This window comes from Leuciscus leuciscus (genome assembly GCF_965113295.1).
Source record: "Leuciscus leuciscus genome assembly, chromosome: 7".
In the NCBI taxonomy this organism is placed as follows: Eukaryota; Metazoa; Chordata; class Actinopteri; order Cypriniformes; family Leuciscidae; genus Leuciscus; species Leuciscus leuciscus.
Genome location: NC_138731.1, coordinates 34,459,218 through 34,482,299, shown reverse-complemented (window position 1 = coordinate 34,482,299; position 23,082 = coordinate 34,459,218). Strand labels below are relative to the sequence as shown.

General features: G+C 34.8%; 1 protein-coding gene across 5 annotated transcripts in view; it reads right to left on the bottom strand.

Annotated features, from left to right (window-relative positions):
- The window catches only part of lrp1bb (low density lipoprotein receptor-related protein 1Bb), a 295,311-nt gene that overhangs the window by 129,369 nt on the left and 142,860 nt on the right, over positions 1 to 23,082 (bottom strand). For all 5 annotated transcript variants that reach the window (XR_014207575.1, XM_082175929.1, XM_082175930.1 and 2 more), the window contains 5 exons: positions 16,819 to 17,041; positions 14,078 to 14,264; positions 13,624 to 13,767; positions 11,018 to 11,254; positions 10,719 to 10,899 (listed from right to left, as the gene is read on the bottom strand). Coding sequence is in view for 4 of the 5 variants with exons in the window: in XM_082175929.1 (XP_082032055.1) it covers positions 10,719 to 10,899; positions 11,018 to 11,254; positions 13,624 to 13,767; positions 14,078 to 14,264; positions 16,819 to 17,041 (972 nt within the window). In the remaining variant the exon portion in view is untranslated. The remainder of the gene's footprint in view (positions 1 to 10,718; positions 10,900 to 11,017; positions 11,255 to 13,623; positions 13,768 to 14,077; positions 14,265 to 16,818; positions 17,042 to 23,082) is intronic.

Genomic DNA, 23,082 nt, shown 5'->3' with positions numbered 1-23,082 from the left:
ATCAATGATAGAAGTCTTGCTTCATGTGCACCACATAAAACAGAATTGGATAAAGGGCGAATCAAGCGCTCTCTGTCCCAGTGTGTTGGCTACGTGACCCCATGAATTATTCAGAAGGCAAACAGCATGCTCCGAGTCTGTTCTGCACTGTTCTGAATGTAATCACATGCAGGGTCTAACCGAAATGAGCAAAGATTACATGGCATTTTCAACGAGTAGAGTACAAAAAAAGGGCCTGAGGCTCTTAAAAAATAGTTTCCCCCCCCCTTTTTCCCAACTAATGGTCAGTGAAAGGTCTTTAACCTTCACAAAATGTTATATGTAATATTTATAATAGAATAGAATTTTTAGGTCAATTTAAATGTAATAAGACCAGTATATTTTCTATTAATTTTCGATGAGGATTTTGTAAATTCAAAAATTATGATTTACTGCTCAAGAACTATATTTTTGTGGAAAGTTCTGGAAACTATGATACATTTTGTTTTATATATACAGTATATATATATATATATATATATATATATATATATATATATACAGTATAGTACATATGTATACAGTATATGTATATATATAGAGAGAGAGAGAGAGAGAGAGAGAGAGAGAGAGAGAGAGAGAGAGAGAGAGAGAGAGAGAGAGAGAGAGATTTTTTTTTTTACAATCAATTTATTAAAATATTTGTTAACATTTATACAAATTTACACACACATAAAAAATAAAGATAAAATAAAATTATTCAAAAACAATTGCTTCATCATCAACTGAACACAGAGCATAGTTGCAACACCATTGCATTTCGAAAGCTTTTTTCGTGTTCATCAATTTATGAAAAAGAATTCTTGATTTTACCATATTTTTAAAAACTAATACAACATCTTGTCCTGGCTTCTCTTCTATCTTATTTCTCCTAGTGATATAGACAGCATATTTTGCTTGTCCAACAATACAATTAATGACATGACATTTGAACTTTTGTTTTGAACTGTAAAATATATTTTTGCTTTGAAAAACAAATATTAAAAGAATAAAAAAACAACAACACTTAAATCAAAAAGAGGGTTAAGTCGATTACATTCCATAAAACAATGAAAAATCGTCTCTCGTTTGAAACAAAAAGGACATGCATCACTTACACTGGGGTTTAAAATAGACACAAAGGCATTTACAGCAATAGCTCCATGTAAAACACCAAGTTTTTTTTTTTAAATGGTGGTTTGTAAAATGCTCGCCAAACAGGTTTAGTTTCAGAGTTGATTCCTAATTTCTCTCTCCATACTGTATCTGGATACTGTATATTTTCCCTTCAACTGTACAAAAATCAATATACTCATTAATTCCACTTTTTAACAAGGGGCTGTTAAGACAAGACTCCTCTATTACAGGGCAAATTTCAAGATCTGGAAAAAGATCATTACTATCAGGGATTAGTGCCTGCACCAAACTCTTCTAAAAGTGTCTTCTCTTCAACAGTTACAATTTTAGTTGGTTTGTTAAGAAACTTCTTTGCAAAACGTATTGATCTAACTCCTAAAAGGATAGCAACTTTTTCAGCTCTCAGTAAATTATATCCTGATTCATTTATGAAGTTTTTTTAGCTTAAAAAGCTTTTTTATAACAAAGTATATCTGTTAGACCAGGAAAATCTTCTCCTGAAGCATCAAATCTAGCTCCAAATACAACTGGTTCTTCCAACAACCAATAAAGAGAAGTTGCTGGTTCCATCCACCGCTGTTTAAAGAGACCCCACACTTTAAACCAGTTTTGATAAAAAGGAGGAATTCCAGTGAAATTCTATATTTTATGATCCATTAAACATAATGTTAAATCTACTTCCATATAGCCCACTCTTCTCAAGATGCTTAAAGCCAGTGGTCTCCACACAAGAGAATAAAGTCCCATTAAAAGTTTCTGTACATATTGGAGACGGAAAGTGGCTCTTCTGCTTGCGAGATTAACCAGACCTTGACCTCCTTCTTCTTTGGGCAAAAACAGAATGCTTTGAGGAGTCCAATGATACTTGTCCCAAAAAAAGTTCACCAGTTCTCTTTGAATATTTACAAGGAGTCCATTTGGAGGGTCCACACAAGCACGTTTATACCATAATGAAGATGCCACAAGATTATTAATTATAAGAATACGTCCTCTATAAGATATTGCTGAGGGAGCAAGCATTTCCATTTTTTCAATCAACCTTTTATTTTCTCAATTAGACCTTCCCAATTTTTCCTAATGAAATTTTCATTTCCTAGATAGACACAAAGGTATTTTAAACCTCCTCTTTTCCAAATCAATCCTCCAGGTAAAGCAGGAAGATCTGCACTCCAATTTCCCACTAGTAGAGCTTCACTTTTCCTCCAATTGACTTTGGCAGAGGAAACACATTCAAAATCATTAACTATTTTTTCTAACTTAATAACATTATCCTTTCCATTTACAAAAACAATAACATCCTCAGCATAGGCGGAAAGATGTAAAGAATTAAATCAGACCTTTTAAATGAGCTCGTAACTTTTGAAGTAAAGGTTCGATGGCAAGGGAATACAACATACCAGACATGGCACATCCCTGCCTAACTCCCCTCTCAACTTTAAACGGAGCACACAAACCACCATTAATCTTAAGAACACTCTCAATGTTACAATACACAGCCTTAATCATGGATATAAAAGAATGGCTAAAACCAAAAGCCTCTAAAGTGTTCCATAAAAAAAATTTCAACTCTGTCGAAGGCTTTCTCTTGATCAGTAGAAATTAGACCAGAGTTAATTCCCAGGAGTTCAGAAGCATCCAAAACATCTCTAATTAAAGCAATATTATCAAAAATAGACCTGTTGGGAATACAATAAGACTGGTCTGAATGTATCAATTTGTTTAAAATTTTACTAAGTCTTGTAGCCAAACTTTTAGATAAAATTTTGTATTCTGAACATAAGAGTGAAACAGGGCGCCAATTTCTGACACACTGAAGATCACCTTTTTTAGGTAACAGTGTGATGACTGCTCTTCTGCAGCTTAGTGGCAATAGCCCTCTTTTCAGACTGTCGTTAAGAACTGTCAGCAGATCTTCTCCTATGGCGGGCCATAGAGCCTTGTAAAACTCAACAGGTAGCCCGTCAATTCCTGGAGATTTACCATTTTCCATGCGCATCATGGCAGCATAAAGCTCTTGTAATGACAAAGTCTGTTGTAGTTCATTGTTGGACTCTTCATCCACCTTTGCCAGTCCTTCAAGGAAACTCTCAGCATCTGCTCCCCAGTCCCTCAGTTCAGATTTATAAAGGTCTGAAAAAACAACTCTACAGCACAGCTACGTATGTCAGCAGGCTCCGTTAGTTCTTTTGTCCTGTAGCTGAGCGTAAAGTATGAATCATTTTACTTTGACCTTTTTTCATTTCTAAATAAAAATGTTTTTTTGAGGGAGTGTCCATTTGTGTCACAGTTTGAAACCGTGAACGGACTAAAGCTCCCTGTGCTTTAACTCCCAACAGCTCTACCAGAATTTTTCTTTAAACCATCAATGTATTTTCTATTTTTTTTTAGATGCTAATAAATCCTGCAAAACAATAATTTCCGTTTCTAAAGTCTTCATTGATAGGGCTATGTCTCGAGTAACATTCACAGTGTACTTTTGACAAAAATCCTTAATAAGAACTTTTCTGCAGTCCCACCATTGCAGTAAAGAAGCATAACAATGTTTTTGCTGCGTAAAAGTTTCCCAATTTCTTTTTAAATTATCCATAAAGTTTGTATAATTTAACAATGAAGTATTAAAGATCCAGTATGCACTCTTATACTTCACACACTTCATTGAAACACTGCACAGAACTAAACTGTGATCAGAAAACCCCACTGGAATAATTTTACAAAATTTAAAAAGATTATGTTGATGTTTACACTATAAATTCTGTCAAGTCGTGCCAAGGAGACAGTATGTTCAGTACTATGAGCCCAAGTGTACTGTCTAACATCTTGATTCATATTTCTCCATATATCACATAAATCATGAGTTTCAATTAGTTGTATAAGTGTTTTCTGAGAAGCAGCGTGTGGTTCTATATGATTCCTATGGTCCAATTAAAATCTCCACCTAAAAATAACATATCTTCTGGATTTAAATCTTTCAAAACAGTGTCCACCTTATCAAAGAAAATAACTTTTTCAAATCCCTTTGTAGGTGCATATAAATTCAAAAGCACCATAGTGATTTTCTCAAATTTCACTTTTACCTTTAAAAAATGACCACTTATTACTTCCTCAACTTCACAAGACAGAGGTCAAAAAAAAAAATTGAAAACAAAACAGCAACACCTCCACTAATAGAGGATTTGTGACTCAGGACAATCTGTCCGTCCCATTCTCTTCTCCAGTCCGTCTCATTTTTAAAATCACTGTGTGTTTCTTGTAAAAACAGAATATCTGTTTTCTTTTGTCTAATAAACTCAAATAACATTATTCTTTTAAGACCATCTCTGGCACCATTTAAGTTTAAAGATCCGATTTTAAAATTTGTCATTTTTGTTTTAGAGACCAGAACAAAAAAAAAAGAAAAGAGAAGAGCTGCCAAAAAAAAAAAAAAAAAAAAACATTTGGCAGATTTTTATAAGTTGCCAGCCTCATCATCTTTAGAATTTTTGTAATTAAAAAAAAAAAGTTTGTTCACAAGTTTTCTAAGACGGTAAATCTCCACATCTTGAAAGGCTCATCTTACATAATTGATTAATTGTTTACCATCAGGGGAAAAAAATCAACTTGCACTCCTTTCAATCCCTTTGTTTCTTGCAGAAATTTACTAATGTCATCAAGTTTTCACTTTGAGAACTTATGGACAGATTTGAACCCTGAGACACGTTTGAATCAGAGGAATCCCTATCACTGTCTGAACCCACATTCTCATTACCAACCTCATCTTTCTTTACTTGTTTAAAAGCTTTTCCACAGCTTTTTTTTCTTTCTTTTCTTTCTTTTAACTGGGATCTTGAGAACAGATTTATCTTCCTTTTCAAAATCAACATCGTCTTCCACATCAATTTCATCAGCCTCTGTTACACAAAAGTTTTCAAAATGTTCAGCCTGCTCATCAGACATTGAGGGAGTATCACTTTTACTAGGCTCGGTAACAATCTTAAGTGTATCAGGGTTATTCTCGACAGCCACAACTGTGATCGGCCCGGGCTCAATCTCACCGGCTTCCACCACAGTCATACCGGCAGTCTCGGTGTCACTCGCGATCTCAACCGGAGGAAGAACAGAAAACCCCAGTCCCGTGCTTGTGCTCGCACCTGCACTGTCCTTTTTACTAGGACAATCACGAACTAGATGTCCGATTCTACCACAACTAAAACATTTAATTGTAGTGTCAGATGTTGCAAACACTGTGTAATCGAACCCATCAATTTTGAACTTATAAACCAGATCGATCTCATCAATTCCATTTTTCAGAACCATGAAAACTTGTCTTCTGAATGAGACTAGATGCTTCACTAAAGGTGACTTGCACCCGAGGGGGATTTTCTTCATAGGGGAAAACAGTTTTCCATACCGAGATAACTCTTGCACCAGTATTTCATCTTTGATAAACGGAGGTACGTTGGACAGTATGACCTTTTTTGACGGGGTACTCAAACGTAAAACAGTCACGAGTGAACCATTCAACACAACGCCGCTTTGGACAACACCATTTGCCTTTTCAACTGTTGCACAAAAAAACAACAATTGCACTGTTCATTCGCGATGCCGAGACAATATGATCATGTCCCACAATCTCTCCCACCGCTAAATGATGTTTTATTAACAAGGTTCGGTAATTAACCCAATTAGCATAAGTGGAGATCAATCAGTAATCAACTCAGGACAAGATAAATAACAACAGAACACACCTCTGTTCCTTGACAGTTTATCAGCATCCCACCTCCACCCTATCTCCTCACTTTTAGTTCCATCTCCTCACTTCTAGTTCCATCTCCTCACTTTTAGTTCCATCTCCTCACTTCTAGTTCCATCTACTCTTACCAACGGGGGGAGTACTCTGGGTTCGGGCAGAAATTCCGAGCTCGGAGCCCTCCACCCAGACAGCACGCCAAATACGCATAACCTTTACCGTAATAATTATATGTAGATGTGAACTCATGAAACAACACTGCTCCACATTAATTCTAGACTCCACCTTCACTCCATGGCGGCGGGTTAAGCCTTTAAAACTCATTGTGTTTTGGTTCGTCATGCCTCCCGGCACAACGCTGGTTGCAGACGCAAACACCTTTAAATTTTAATTGCACGAACAAGTTCAACAAATAAAAACAAACATCCACAAAAAAAGATAGAAGATAGAAAAGTTTTTTAGCACACGGCCACAACACGCACTCACCCTCACCACGCCTCGTTCACTCCCAGCATGCACTCCGAGAGAGAGAGAGAGAGAGAGAGAGAGAGAGAGAGAGAGAGAGAGAGAGAGAGAGAGAGAGAGAGAGAGAGAGAGAGAGAGAGAGAGAGAGAGAGAAACAATGTGAAAATCTTTACTGCCACTTTGCTGTCCATAAATAATAAATAAATAAACAATAATACAGACATAGAATAGCAACAGGCATAACACCAGGATAGAAAAAAAAAAAAAAATATATATATATATATATATATTTATATATATATATATATATATATATATATATATATAGGTGAGGAAATGCGAGAGCGAGAGACAGAGAAATAGATGAGACACTGAAGGCTTCATTAATCCTTTAAACTGGAGCATCAAGCTAGGACTATAAGAACTCCATTAAACTGTGCTTTATGCACTATGAACTGGTAAGAGTTTACAAAATCAGTTTTGACCTGCTAAAAATACCACAGTTTAGAAAGTCTGCTCCTGGGAATATAGGACAGCAATGAAGTGAGCATAGATAAAAAAAAAATATATATAGATAAAAAATTGAGAGACAGAGACGTAAATCGTGAAAGTCCAAATGACAGAACCTAAGATACTAAAAGATAGAAAAGAGTTACTGAGGTGGGCAAGTTCGTTCTTATCATGTTATCATAGGCTGCTTGTGGCATCAACGAAGATATGTATACTGTATGGGGGTGAGAGATAAAGAAATCAGGACAGGTGGCTGTTATTTCAGGGGGAAGCCCATCCAGCAGAGCAGACAAAGATCAACATGCCACCTGCTCACCTGATAGATGGCCAAGCCCTAATGATGGGCCCTAACCCCATTACTATAAATAAGCCCATTCAGGTGGGTCAAAACACAGTCAAAATTGTACTAATAAAAACTAAATGGGTTAAAAAGAAAGTTTTGATTCCATTCAGTCATAATTAAGACATTTAAGTAAAACAATTGGTCACACTTTAGTTTAGGGTCCAATTATCACTATTACCCAACTTATAACTACGCCTTTTGCTTCATTAACTCATAATTGCTGCTTATTAATAGTTAGTAAGGTTAGTATACCATTAGTAGTTAGGTATTGGGTAGGCATAAGGGATGTAGAATATGGTCATGCAGAAAAAGGCATTACCGTGCGCTTTATAAGTAATAAACAGCCAATATCCTAATACTCATGCTAATAAGCAACTAGTTAATAGTGAGGATTGGATCCTAAACTAAAGTGTTACCAAATATTTTACCAAAAATATCTTTAAACCAAATGTTACATGTAAGTCAAAGAATGCATATTAAATTAATAGATATTACATTAATAAATAGTGTAATCATATTTTGAAATTAATAAATTACGTAATCATATTTTGAAATAATTATATACTATTAAATTATTCTAATATTTTTATAATTAAATAAATCTTAATTTTGTAAATATCAAAGTCTCAAATGTGATGTTATCTCACTCTGTTATCTATTAACTTATAATCTGTTCACTCTGCTCTCAAAAAGTTTATTTAATGTTTTTGAAAGAAATCTCATTTTTTCAATCTCAAATTTTACAAGAGATTATTAAAATAAAGGCTAAACAGATTTAAAAAGAAAGCATTTTGATTATGTTCAGTCATAATAAAGATATTTAAGTAATGCATTTTGTGTAAACACAAAACCAAATTTTACATTTACAATGAAGAATGCATATTCGACTGAAATGAAATGATACAAAATAATCATAATGTTTTCTTTTTTATATAATTATACATACATATTCTAATCATGTTGTAATGTAATAATATTAAATTGTTAAAACATCAAAGGATAAAGACAAAGGATTTGATAAGTCTCACTCTGTTATCTCTTAACTTTGATAACTCACTCACCACACTCAAAAAACACCCCAAAAAATATATTTGCTTTGAAGTATGATGTACTGTACTGTACTGTACTGTACATGAATCATTCTTTTCTGGCCAGCGTTCAAAGTTCATGTGATCTATCCTCTGATGCCCTGTTGGAGAGGTCAAAAATTTACATCTCTAAATTTCCATCATCCACCATCGTCTTTTTTTACTGCCTGTCAAAACAGGACACATCAATGGCACCTTAGAAGAGGCGCTTCTCATTTCCTGTCTGAGCCCCAGCTCCAGAAAGCTTTCCACTCTCGATGCAGTCATGCAGTCTGTGTGACATCCTCTGAGCTGGCAGTTCAGCAGACGATGCTTTTAATGCAGATTTGAATCGCTTCCACACCACTGAAGTTATCCCATCGGGAATGACACGCAGTGGTGACTGGGAGATAAGTTGCCGTTTTTACTTGTGCGAACGTGCGCTATTTGTGAGTATCTGTTGACAAACTCACAAAGGAACAGTTTCTAGCTTCCTGTCAGTCATTGCCCATTTCTTATTTTATTGTTAGCACTGCCATTCAAGATACATTAGCTTCATTAAATGTGAGAGAGAGTCGCATAAATTGCACAAGCGTGAGGTCTGAGCAATGAATATAATTATGGCTCTGAGCTAATGAACCCATTGTGTCTGGAAATAATGAAACTATTCTGCATTTGCTTTCCCTCTCTTCAAATGAATCAGTAATCAACACCTCTTGGGTTCACTAGAGATGGCAAAAATCTATTCCAACATATATTAATTACTTAATGATAAGTGCACACTTTTAAATAAGACGTTTATTTACAGAGATTTAAAAAATAAATTAATTAAAAGTACTCAAAGTACTCTTAAGATACAACGTGGTTTGGTCCAAAAGATCTGATGACAAATCAGTATTCCAGTACTTAAGTACTTTTTAATCAGATAAAAAAGAGAATGATCAGGTTGCGTGATTGAATCTGAGAGGGCCGAGAGTGGTTGTTTCCTCATTGCAGTATCTCACTTCTTCAGCCTTGGCTGGCTGCACCTCTTCAGGATTCATGAGTTACTCTCACACCCAGGGAGGGTGATAATGAGATTGGCTCTGGGCCATCAAACTCACCCTTTTTACTGACCGTGCCATGTCAGCTTACTGGTACAAATGCGCGCACATGCATACACACACACACACACACCAGTTCAGATGGAGGAACGCGTGGATGGGCGCCTACATGCTTCACTACACTATGTACAATTGCATTCGCCTCTGAAGCCATGCAGTGTAAACAAATGTTAGTAAATAAACTGGAATGAGGACTGTTCCTTCAGGGCAGGTGGGAAGTAAGTAGAGATCAGTATTTCATCACAGATTGCAGATGTTGATTTAAAGGACCCTAGTGAAAAATAAATATACTAAAATGTATTTGAAAAACATTTATTTTATACTAAATATACTACAAATACATTTACATATTTATGTACTTAATATAAATACCTTGCAATTGTACTTTTGGTAAATGTATATACTTAAATTCTGCAAAATTGGAACCACTAATGTTGTACTTAATACACTATCTGGAAATAGTGCTGAGCTCCAACTAAAGATATACTTAAGTATATTTGATTGTGCTAAAGTGGAACTATTGCATTTAAATACATTTTAGGTTTAATATAAAGAAATGTGCATCATGCATTAAAGAAGTGCTCCAAATAAAGTTTAACTATAATATTCATATCAGTAAGTCTCAAGCGGATATGTCAGTAAATATGTTAATGAGTTTGTAGTATACTTAGTATGAAATAAATATATTTTAAATACATTTTGCCATAGGTTTTTTTTTTTTCACTAGGGAAGTATTATTCATGTATTTAATAATTTCCAAGCAGATTTCAAGCAGATTTTTTAGCCTGATATTTTGGCACAATATCAGTTAAGTACATTTTACTTCTTTTTATTCATCAGTATTAGTCTTTATTGGATACTAATTGGCTGGTTTCGAGATTTCATTATTTTTAGCTTTAGTTCTTAGTGTCTTGTTAATGTTCAAATTTTCAGTGTTTTAATTGTACACTATTCAAAATTTGGGGCCAGTAAGATGTTTTAAGTCTTTTGAAAATCTCAGATGCTCAGGGTTGCATTTATTTGATCATAAATAGATTGCATTTATTTGATCACAAATATAAATAGCTATTTGAAAAAAATATATTTCTTAATAATGTAAAACATTTACTGTCACTTTATTGTCACTTTATCACAATTTAATGTTTCCTTGTTAATAAAAGTATTAATTTCTTCTTCTTCTTTTTTTGTGCTAGTTACATAAAATGAAAGATTTCAACATAAACGGTCACTTAACAAATGTTTCTATCCAAATCATAAGTCACTGTGTATGAATGTTGATAAACATTTCAAATCACTGTATGATACATAATCCATATTTGGGTTTATGATTGAGTGTTATGGCTCTGTACCTATTGAGAGGATCCACCACTATGGCTCTAGGGTGAGACATGTCTCCCTCCAAAAGAGTCTTCCTGGTTTCGGATGCCTGTTCTAGCCTGGCCACGCTGATGGTTTTTCTGTAGCCATCGTTGGTCCAGTACAGGTTATTCCCAATCCAATCCACTGAAATACCCTCCACATTATCAAGATCTGTAAAAGTACACACAATTCTTTAAATGATTCGTTCATTACATAATTTCAATTCAAATAATTCCAGGTGTAAACAGGTTTAAAAAGGTAAAAAGTGCAAAATTATTACAATAATTACCATCTTTGAGAATTGTTTCCCGACTGCTCCCATCAACTTTCTGCCGTCCTATCAAAAAACTTGTAGTATCAGCAAAGTAAATGTTTCCGGTTTCAGCATGATAGTCTAAAGCTCTTGGATTCACTAAGTCCTCGATAGGAACAATGTGTTCATTGCTCGACTTCACATTCATGTCCAGACCACGAATTATCCCAGGTCGTCCCTTTCCATAGAAGAGGAAAAGATCATTTTTGGGCTCTGCAAAGACACAGATAGAAAGTGTAACCCAAAGTCCTTTTATGTCATATACAGTACAGTACCGGTCAAAAGACGGGAATATTTCAGATTTTTTTCAATGCTTTTGTCACATGATCCTTCAGAAATCATTCTAAAATGATGATTTGCTCAGTTATTACAAATTGTTATTGGTACTCAAAACTCAAATATTAATAATGGTTCTTATTATTATCGACGTTGAAAGCAGTTTTTGCTGTTTAAAATGTTTTGGAAACCATGATACATTCTTCAACCATGAAAGTTCAAAAGAACAGCATTCATTTGACGTGGTTGCCAGAATAATCATAAAAAAAAATATAAAAAAATACAGTAAAAATGTTAATATATTTACAGAGCAACCTGTACATTTTACAGTATACAATTGTAATTTATGGAAAGTCAGTTAACAGTTTTCACTCTAAATTATAATTTAATTTGCCTTTTTTACTTCTTAAAACTGTACATTTAACAGTATTTTACTGTAAAAAATTGCTTGAAATCTCCAGTTAGATCTTTTAAAGTTTTTTTTTTTTTCTGTATCAGTGTCTGAAGGCTGGAGTAATTGCTGCTGAAAATTCAGCTTTGCTATCACAGGAATAAAGTATGTTATAAAATAGAAATTGTAATAATATTTCACAATATTGTGGTTTTTACTGCATTTTCAAGAAGAGAAACATTGGAAAAGAGAAAACATTAAAAAATCGTAATTATTCCAAACGTGAGACTGTAACAACGTATAATTGTTAAGTTTGAGCCAAAATAAAACATCAGTTGGGTGAAGATCTACAAATCCCAAAACTAGCACAGGCAGACGCGTTCATTTACAGAAATGAATGGAGCAATCAGCCCCACTTAACATCCCCAGGCAAAAATTATCTTGATTGAGAGGATTCATTTGACAAGCTCCAGCATTGATATTTTTGTTCATTGGGACTCTGTTTAAACAATAAATCTCCTGTTGTCAGATTCACAAAGGCGCACGACAGAAGCTGAGGTTATCCACGGGGCTAGTAACAAGCTTAAATAAATTAACCTCTAGTCACAGTGGGCATAACACAAAGGGCGGCCCAGTCTGTCTGTAATGAGTTAGGCCGATGGGAAAGGAAGAGGATTCTGGGTAAAGACAGGGACATCCACCGCCTTCCTCAATGGACCAAACCAGTGTGGATGAGATCACATAAGTATCACTTCCATTTATCATTCTGAGTGGAAGAGCTCCTCTACCTTAAAGACAATTAGGCGCTTTGAGACCTATATATCAAACAACACAAGGACTATTGGATGAAGGCAACCATGGCCATTTAGCATAGCTTCTCATCTGATGGAAAGAGGGAGGAAGTAGAACATCTGGGTGCAGGTGTAAATCAGAAACGTCTCAAAACGCAAAGCTTGGTTCATTATTGCAGTCACTTTATGCTTAACTCAGGACCGTCATTAATTGACCCATAGCTTTCATTGTCAACTAAGTAAAACGTCCATTGATCAGGAGGATCTGCGTGTGGGGGAACAGAGTGGAAATGGCAGTAATGGCAGTAATGAATCATTCTATAGGCAGTCAATAAAATACCATCACAACCATGTGGGCCAATCTTCTTAAAAGTTCATCTCCATCTCCATCTCTGTCAATCCAAGTCAGTGCCAAGACTGGCGCAAATGAAGATCCACTCAATCTTCCCACTTAATAGTGTAACAACACACATTTCAATTTCCAGCTGACGAGAATCAAATAAAACAAACAGATAATCCATCACCAATTCCACTGGGATGACGTGACATTAGGGGTCATAAAATCATTGAGGATTTATTTTTATTTTTTTTCACTTTGTTGGCAAAGAGCGAAAACATATTTTATTTGGGCTGTCAAAATAAAAAATAAAAAAATAAAAAATAATTACATGATAAGGAGAAACGTAAGAATAAATTGAATATTGTTAGATATATTTGAAGATGAACACTCAAGATGAACAACATAGGTTTTCTTGATTATCCATATATATATTTTTTAGAAAAATCATATTAAAACGTGAGTATCAAATATGATACATTGGGCTTAAATTTTAATTTAAGTTTATTTGTAAACCTCTCAATAATCAATGTAGTATATGTTTTGCAACCCACAATTAAAAACTACAGAGCTTCAATCATAAACCTTTTTTAGATTTAGTTTAAAAACAGTTGCATTTAAAAATAAAAATTTAAAAATTTAAAAAATTCATACAATTATATTATATATCAGGCTTAAACGTCCAACTAACAGCCCTAATTATTATTATTAATCTTATTATTTCATAAAAACACTTTAGAACAGCAAATATGAACAAACGAAAGGCTGTGAGCTATGGCGGACTGACTTTTGCAGGACTGCCCATCACTTCCCAGGCTAAATCCGGTACGACAGCGGCAGCTCCGGGATTTGTAGCTCCCGCTGAGAAGGCAGATGTGCGAGCATCCTCCAGGCTTACCATAAGGGTCAACTTCACACGCATGGCCCTTGACTGAGGAGAGGACACTGGTGTCACATACGCAATTAGCCATAACCATCTTACATATAATGTAGAAGAATATACTATTGTCTTAAAAATACAATACATTGTTAATCATTTACTAAAATAAAAATATTATAAATATTGGAATATGTTTTCAACATTGCAAAAATTAAATAATAAAAAAATATTAATACAATTTTATATGTTCCCAATTAGAAACAAAAACAAAAACAAAAACCAAGGAGTGATGTGTTTGATGCGGAATAGCAACAGCATGCCGAAAGGCAAGCAACTGAAACCAGCATAACTCATACTTTACCTTTTGGTTGACTGAGCTTGTGGTAAACCCGTATCGTTTTTGCATTTCCTATGCTGGTTAGCGTCTCCGGGTCTGTGACATTAAAGCGATTTATCCGTAAGATGTCTACCACCGCTCCACTGGAAGGATCAGAGCGAGTTGCAAACAAGTAGTCCTCAAAGACAGCTAATCCATGCAGGTGTGCCACCTAGAAAAAGGAGCATTGACTATTTCAGGTCGATTAGAGCACTGAGAAGTTACTTAGGTAGGTAAATATTACCTTGTAAGCTCAACGAAAAGCAGAACAGCACAGACACAGTCCTTGATATTTCCCTTTGATTCAACAATCAAATTAGCCTCTAGCTAAAGCTGTTATTAGACTTAATTTGACCTGGCAACAACCACAATCTTTATTACTGAATAAAGGGTGTAGATTTTCAGATAAGCTTAAGGTGAACTGAATCGTGTTGATATGCATTCAGGCAGTTCAGGCAGGGTCAAACAGAGTGCATGTGTTTCTCTGGGGACAGCCTGATTCTGTGCAGTGATTCTAGCCTACATGCTACCTCTGCAAGCGACGTCTATGTGACAGGAGCAGACAGGGACCACTGAACTCTGCCCACAAATACATGCACATTAAAACGTGCATTGTGCTTCACCTAAACCTACAGGGAGATCATTCATCCTCACGTTCCTTTACAGCAGAAGGTAAGCCTTCTGGAAAAATAGTGTCACTCATAATGCTATTCCTATTTAAATTGGACACTTAATGATGTTTGAAGTCAATTCTCGCAGATGTCCATCACATTAAATATGATTTTTTTTTACATTTCATAATAATATTATATAAAAGCCGCATTTTCACAGTCAATCAATAAATAAATCAATACAGAAAATTTACATTGTGAAATATATAGAAACATTTTAACATAAGTCACATTGTATTTGACCTTGAGACTGAGTCATGATTAAGAAAAGTTACAACTATGAAAAATCAAGTCAACCATTCAAAAGTTTGGGGTCGGTACGATGAAAGAAATCTCTTATGCTAACCAAGGCTGCATTTATTTGATCAAATATACAGCAAAAACAGAATAAAATATTATTCAAATTTAAATATTTTCAATTTCAATCATTTGATGAATAGAAAGTTTAAAAGAAGGGCATTTATTTGAAATAGACATCAAACGTATCCTTGCTGAATAGAAGTATTACATTTCTTCCAAAAAAAACTTCTAAACTTACGTGAAATCAAAATTGCAACTGAAAATAAAATGGCAATTAACAGAAATAAGAAAAGTCACAAATAAACTGTTTTATTTGTTCAACTGAGAGGTGAAAACAGGCTACCTATTTTAATTTAAATGTAAAACTATTTTAAGCAACATTTTGATAAAAAAAAGAATGCTAGAGCTGTCTTTCTTTAAAAAAAAAAAAAAAAAAAAGGCATTTGGTTTGATATTGTTATATAATCAATGTGTGGTTTAAGTGTCCAAACACTTTGGGGGCCACTTTATGTTTAATGTTTTGCAGTTGAACACAATGTACAGTATATCATCGAATACAGTTGAGAGCAGTGGAGTGTGAGTAACCTATGAACAAACCATGCTTTAAATAAAAATAAGGGTTTGCTAGGAAGGGCACGTAACTAAAAAGGTATCATCACATACTGTAATAAAGGAACCCCTTAAAAAAAAATCAATGACATTAAAAAGAGAAGATACAGTTTCCAGGCCCTGCAAAATCTCACCTTCATTTGCGATTGAAATGAAAGGTGTTAGCAACCCCTCACCAATACATCGTGGCTCACATTTAAGAGCACCATTAAACCAAATGCACCCACACCTGTCTGCATACAATAATCTGCTGCTCTGGCCTTCTGCACTTACGACAGCGAGAAGATCTTTGGGTTGTTTAGCTGAGGTCTACTTTTGAATAATAATGATCCATAATTACCATCCTCATAAGTGCACTTCAGCTAAAATATTCAAATGGTGAATCTGCTTCTGTAGCCCATGTGTTCATTTAGACTAATTAATGCTGAAACTAGCGTGAGAAATTAAAACGCAGATCAAGCCACACAGATACAGTAGCTGCTGGGTATAAATAACCAATTAATACCTGAAATCAATCTGTGAACAACTGTCTGAGAAAATAATACGTTATCAATTCAAACAGCATTTGTTAAAATGTTATTTTCAATTGCAATTTTAATTTCACATACATATGTTTGGGGTCAGCACGATTTATGTATTTGGGGGGGGTACTTCTATTCAGCAAAGACACAATAAATTGATAAAGTGACAGTTAAGGCACTTGAAATGTTACTAAAGATTTCCATTTCAAATAAATGCTGTTCTTTTGAACTTTCTATTCATCAAAGAATCCTGAAAAAAAAATGATCATGATTTCCACAAAACTATTAAGCAGCACAACTGTTTGTTTCTTTAACACCAAATCAATATATTAAAACGATTTCTGGAGGATCATGTGACAGTAATGATGCTGCAAATTAAACTTTAACATCACAGGAATAAAGTACATTTTTTAATTATTAAAATAGAAAATGCTTATTTTAAATTGTAATAACATTTCACACTATTACTGTTTTTACTGTACTTTAGATCAAATAAATGTCATCTTGAAGAGCTTTAGAAACTTAGTATAGAAGTCTCACCGATCCCAAACTTCTGAACGGTTGTGTATAAGGCTGTAGTGTAAAATACATCACAAAGTCAAAAAATGTATCAAAAAGAACTCACTTGATATCCCTGGATGATAGTGTGTCTGTTTTTGCCGTTGTAATCCACCATCTCAATGTAATCCAGATATGCGTCTGCCCAGTACACCAACTTCTTCACCAGGTCCAAAGCCACTGCAGTCGGCCGCTCAACCTTATAATCCACAAGTCGTGTTCTGTTTGTGCCATCCATATTGCAGCGCTCCAGTTTGGCTGTATTCCCATAATCAGTGAAAAAGAGCATCCTGCAAGAGATCATAAAAGAAAAGTGAATTATTATTTTTTTAAAGAGGACCTGTTATACCCTTTTACAAAGTCTTGATTTTATTTTTGGGGTCTACTAGAAAATGTTTTCATGCTTGAATGTTCAAAATACACCTTATCTTTCACATATTTTTCATTAGCTATGTTTCCATCCAAAGTTGCAAACTTCATTTATGAGCAAAATTGGAATATTGCATAAAATCTTTGCGAATAAAGCACCGTTTCCAACCAGTGAGCCGAAGAGAACAAAATCGACCACAAGATCCTGATAAACTGGCGCTAAATATCACTAAGAAAAATGGAAGTAGCTGCAGTAGGAGAAGCGACTGTATATAATAATTTCGTATATAATAAATTGCTTGTGCCTCAGAGCGCGCAGACGAAACAAAATAAAGTTATCTTCCTTTCGGAGGCGGATGCCTGCTGTTTGGGAACACAGTCGTGTAAGACAGTTCTGGGAGGCAATTATACTCAAGCACTTTGACAACAAACTTTGCTGTATCATGGACATGGCGACAACACACAAACGAAAAGTCCCTTTTCCCCTTGATTTTGCGTATGCCTTGGAGTATTGCGTACTCTAAAAAAGAAAATTATTTAAATTAGGAATATTGTGACATGTACGTTCCCAGAAAAAAAAAACTTTAATTTCAGGGAGTTCAGAAAAAGGAACTTACTGATTCAAAGAATCCTGCAACTATCTTTGGAGTGAGAGTTGACACTAAGAATGATAACTTTAAAGAAAACGATAACTATATTGGTGTCAACAACAGCGGAGAGTATCATTCTTATTCTAAGCGCACGCTGCAGTTATGTCATCTGCTGCAGGATGGATTCTGATTGGCTGTCAATGTTTTTATTTTTCATCATCTGGAAAAAAATGTTCTGAAAGTGATTCCGAGGATAACATTTGTCTGTGTTGTTATCGTTATAGTTGTGGTGTAGTTTTTCATGCTCAAACCGCAACATTAAACACTAAAGAAAGTTGTAAAAGTAAAAAAATAAAGAAACATACTGAGCACACCCAAGGAAACTTCTATCATTATTTGCTGACCCTTATGTCGTTCTAAACCCATACTACTTTTCCATACGTACAGTTTGAGCTCAAGCATATGGTACACAAGTTTGGGACATCGTGAGGTTGAATAAATAATGACAGTATTGTTATTTTTCTGTGAATTTCTTTCCTATTCATTTAAATGTACCCATTACTTTGACACATAATACAATATTTCATGTGCAGTGTATTTTTCATCACTGGTTGTTCCTATAAGACTTTCTTTTTGTTTCCACCCAGAAAACATGTTGCCAATTAAAGCAAAATCTCATTAGTGACATGCATAAATGCATTTATCAAATGACACCATCTTCCTTTGAAGTATTTCAATAACAGTAGCTCTGCTAAAAAAATAAAAAAAAAGGTTCCCGTTTGCCCGTTCTTTATGCAAATTAATTATTAAGGTAAATGACCAAGCTACAAAAAGCTACAAAAAGTCTACCAGTGAATGCAAAGTGTGCTAGAGTGTTCTAGCTCTAATAACATCAGATACCTAGTGCCTGATACTGCAAACACAATTTAATTAGGAATCTAACAAGGAAAGAGTTCACATGCAGCCAGAGGTCCCCAAGTGCTTAATTGCTCCAGAGAAGCAAACATAAAACATAAAGGAAATTAAAAACTTCACCGTAAGGAGCTTTTTATCATGGCAGATCCATCTCGTAGTCTGTTGTTATCCAGAATTCTTTGCAGCACAATGTCAACCTTTCCCTGTAAGTCATTTCATTTGTCCCTTGGGGACTGCAGTCGTAGAACTCATTAAATGTTTCAAAGTCAGACTTTTAGCTGATTAGAATATTAGTAAAAGACGGGGGGGAAAAAACGAGAGAAAAAAAGTATCTCTAAGGCTTCTGTTTTCTGACTCTCTTCAAATCTTTTGTTAGTGAATGCTTAATAATTTAACCTTGTAACAGTGATTACTTCCTGCCTGCCAAAAACAAATAAAAAATTATATATATATATATATATATATATATATATATATATATATATATATTATGCATTTGGCAGATGCATATATATTATTTTTTATTTGTTTCTGACCCTTATGTCGTAATAACATATTATTAATAATAATAATAATAATCCACAATGCCCCTCACCCAACACGCCAACCATGAGGTAGAGTTCGGTAGAACCACCCCTGAACCGCTGCTAACACCCAGATGCAGAACCAGCCCTCTAGTTGCCATAGTAGCAAAGGCACATGATTAGAAAGATAAGGATGTTTTGTGTATATGTATTAATTAAAACTATTTTGAAGGAATGCTTCAGAATTGCACAGTGTAGATTAACAAAATCACATGTATAGCATCTTATGTATAGCAAAGATCCCCAAACTGGTTCTCTCGCATCAACTTCAGCATAGATCAAATAGAGCCTCAACAAATTGCATTAGGACAACTTTATTCAAATTGGCAAGACATGTAAGTATCAAACTTAGTCTCATTATTTGATACATTAACCCCCAGTTTCAAAGACAAGGCTTAAGCCTATAGTCCCAGACTCAAATGCATGTTTGAGCTGTTTTAACTGAAAGCACCATATCTTAAAATATATCAGTGCCATTGTTTTGTCTCAAAATGCACACCTGTAATGTTTTTTTTTTCATTTTCTTTTTTTTTTTCTATGGCATGTTAATTAGGGTGGTCCTTATCAAGTATTGCATATTGCAAAATGTTAGTGTCTTAACCTCTTAAACTGTTCCTTTTAACTTCAAAATTAGAAATATGCAAAAATGTTGACAACAATGATATTTAGAGGTAGCTCAATCATGTGGAAGATTGCCTGTGTTAAGCTGTGTGGCGTTATTGTGATATGCAAGTAATATTAAAAGTTGCTGCAAATGAACTACATTTTATTGAAATCAGAGCAACACTGACATGACAACAATGACAACAATCTAAAAAAAAGCACAACATTTTCAACAATCCCTCATTTCTGATGCTCAGCAGCCAGTGTTGACTTTTTGCAGTCTGGATAGATCCGTCGGTGATCTTCCACCACATGAAGGAGAAACTGCAATTGTTCTTCAGAGTGTGTGAGATAGCCATTGTATTCTTGAATCAGAGCCACTCCTCTCTCGGCGTGATCATTGCCTACTTTCATTGCATGTATGTATGGTTGCCTGTGCCTCCTGATAATCTGCTTGATTCGGCCAAAATTCCCGGTCAATTTCAAGGAACGTAATGTAATTTTTTTAACCAAAAAATGTGCTCTAAACTCAAACAATAACCAAGGTGATCATCAATAGAAATATGTATTGATTCCACCAGGAAAGGTAAATCTGCTAAACCGGGTCATGGATGGATTAATTTGGATTTAGTTTCTACAGTAAGTAAACTGAGATATGTATCTAAAATACATATTTAGGAATATATGGTGCATTAGATGCTTGTATGGAGATTTATTTGGAATTGTATTACTAGCCAGGTACAATACCAATTCAAATGATCTGTTTTTACGAAAATCATCAAAATCTCAGAAAGTTTAAAGCTATTGAGCTACCAGTAATTATTATGTTACTGCCATAAAAATTGCCATGCTGTATTTTCTTATATAAAGGAACAATTTAAAGGGTTAAGAGCATGACAATTGGAAACTTCAAAAATAAGGACCACCCTAATGTTTATAAAAGCTGGTTCAAACAATGTGATAACTTCTTGCTTTCCTGTATTCTGCTTCAGTTCTCTTTCCTCAACATATGTGTATGTTAGATTAGTCTAAGTGTTTAGTCTAGTTAATAAAGTCTTGTTTGCCTCACATGTAAAGCTGTTTGTGGTTCATGCTCATGTACTGGAGTCTAATCATGCAGATTTTGTCTACATGCTCTGAGTAATACTGTACAGTAAGAAAGTTATTTCCTATACCCCAGAAATGAACATTTCTTACAACTAATAAACAATTAACACAGAGTGTTTGCTGGACGAACAGGTTAGAGTGTGGTAATTATGCTATATCAATTTAATTCTTATTGCTGATCTAAATATGTATAATTCATTATAACTAGTTATACTCCTCCAAATTAGCATACATGTATTATCCATGCAATGGCCTTTTAACTTCTGCTAAGGTCAGTCTACTGTATGGACATTGCTGTCAGCAGGAGGATCAGTCTCTTTCTGAGTTTAACACTGCCACATCAGATTCAAGCGCTGCTGAATCAGATCTTTAATGTCAAATATTACACCAAAATGAATGACAAAGAGGAATAAAGCTGATAAGGTATCTGCAAGTTCAGTATCTCCCTCCTGCTGCATTATATGGAAGAAAAGCACTCAATGATATTATCCACTGATCCCCATTTAATCTGTGGGTTGGTTGGCTCAAATCATCTTATTTTTAATAGACGCATATAGTTCAATCTGTATAGTGCACATTTAACATGCTAACTTGTTAGAACTGTGTATTAGCAAATATGTTACTGTTATAGTTAAATAAACATTTTATTTGATCTTATTTGTAAATTCTAATAAAATAAATAATTTCTGAATTTCATGTACATGAGACTTTTAATGACACTGAATGCATTTTTAGTGTTTAAAAAATAATAAGCCAAGACAGGTCATGCGTCATAGTTTATACAAAGGTTGTTTTGTTTTTGTTGTTATTATTAATAGCTACTTTTATTAATAATCAATATAAAATATTCTCCTGAGTCCTGCTAAGTAATATAGTTCAGAAAAAGAAGAATTATTTTAATAAAAATATACATTTCATAATTAACACTGAGGTTCTACAGGTCTAAAATACTTCCCTCAAGATAAACCGTATAAACAGTATGGTAATGAGAGGACCACCATGAAGCTTAATTTAAAATAAAATCCTTGTGCAAATGCTGTAAATTTTTCTGTACTTTAGGACTGAGTTTGTGTATTTGAGGCAAACAAACATTTCCCCCCATTGCTCACTTTGCTGTGTATAATACTTCCTACATCTGATTCTAATAATACAAAAAGATGAGACATGGATGCAGAAGATATTCTTCCAGTGAATGGAATAGCTGCATTCTAATACTATATAACAATGACCAGAGAATGATAAATCAACAATACTTTATTTATTTATTTGTTTGTTTGGTGGTTTTGATAACAAACTCAATAAGCCCAGACAAACCACAAAACACAATGGGAACCAATCTGACCAAGTCATAAATCTCATCTGCTGTTTAAGACCTTTAGACCCAGGCTTTAAGTAATCACTGCAAGGTGACACAATGGTCCAACCCAAACACCGGACCGTAGGGGAATTTCATTACTGTAGAGAATACTGAACAGAAAATGCCTCCCTGTTCTTTCACCAAGACAGATTACCAAATAAGAGGGTTGGAATAGTGGATGTATTGAGATTAGCACTCAGCTCTGTTTTCATTTTGCTCCGAATCAAATTCAAGTTTCACACTCTATGGTGGGGAGAAAAAAAATAATCTCTCACCCTGCTTTTTCAAATTGATTTGGGGAATCTAAGTCAGACTTTGAAAAGCGAGGTTATTATTCCCTCTCTGGGATTTTTGTTTCAAATTAGAAAGCTAATTTTACATAAAGCCTCTCCAGATGAGTAGAAGAGGATGGAGGCTCATTCAGTAAAGCAGACGAGAAATTGAAAAAATAGGGGAGAGAAAAAAATATATCAAAACCGCAAACTATGCACTTAGCGTTTTGTGAACTCCATCCATAACTACTGTGCCTCATGCTGAGCTACTATCACAAACCGCCCCAATTTCTTTTGTTTTCACTCCACCGCTCCAGGCTGACAGACCTCCTGTGTTTCCACAGCCTCCCTCACACACAAGCAGCTCCAACCTCATCTCGCCAATTACAGGAGGAGGACCAAAAAGAGCAGAACAGATATGTAATGTAGTAAACTGCACTTTGCTGAAGCCTGGAGGTTTAACCGATGTGCTCCTCTCCAACAATCCCGTGAGGAAACTAGCTGGATGCACTGAAGGGCATGTACAAATGTGAG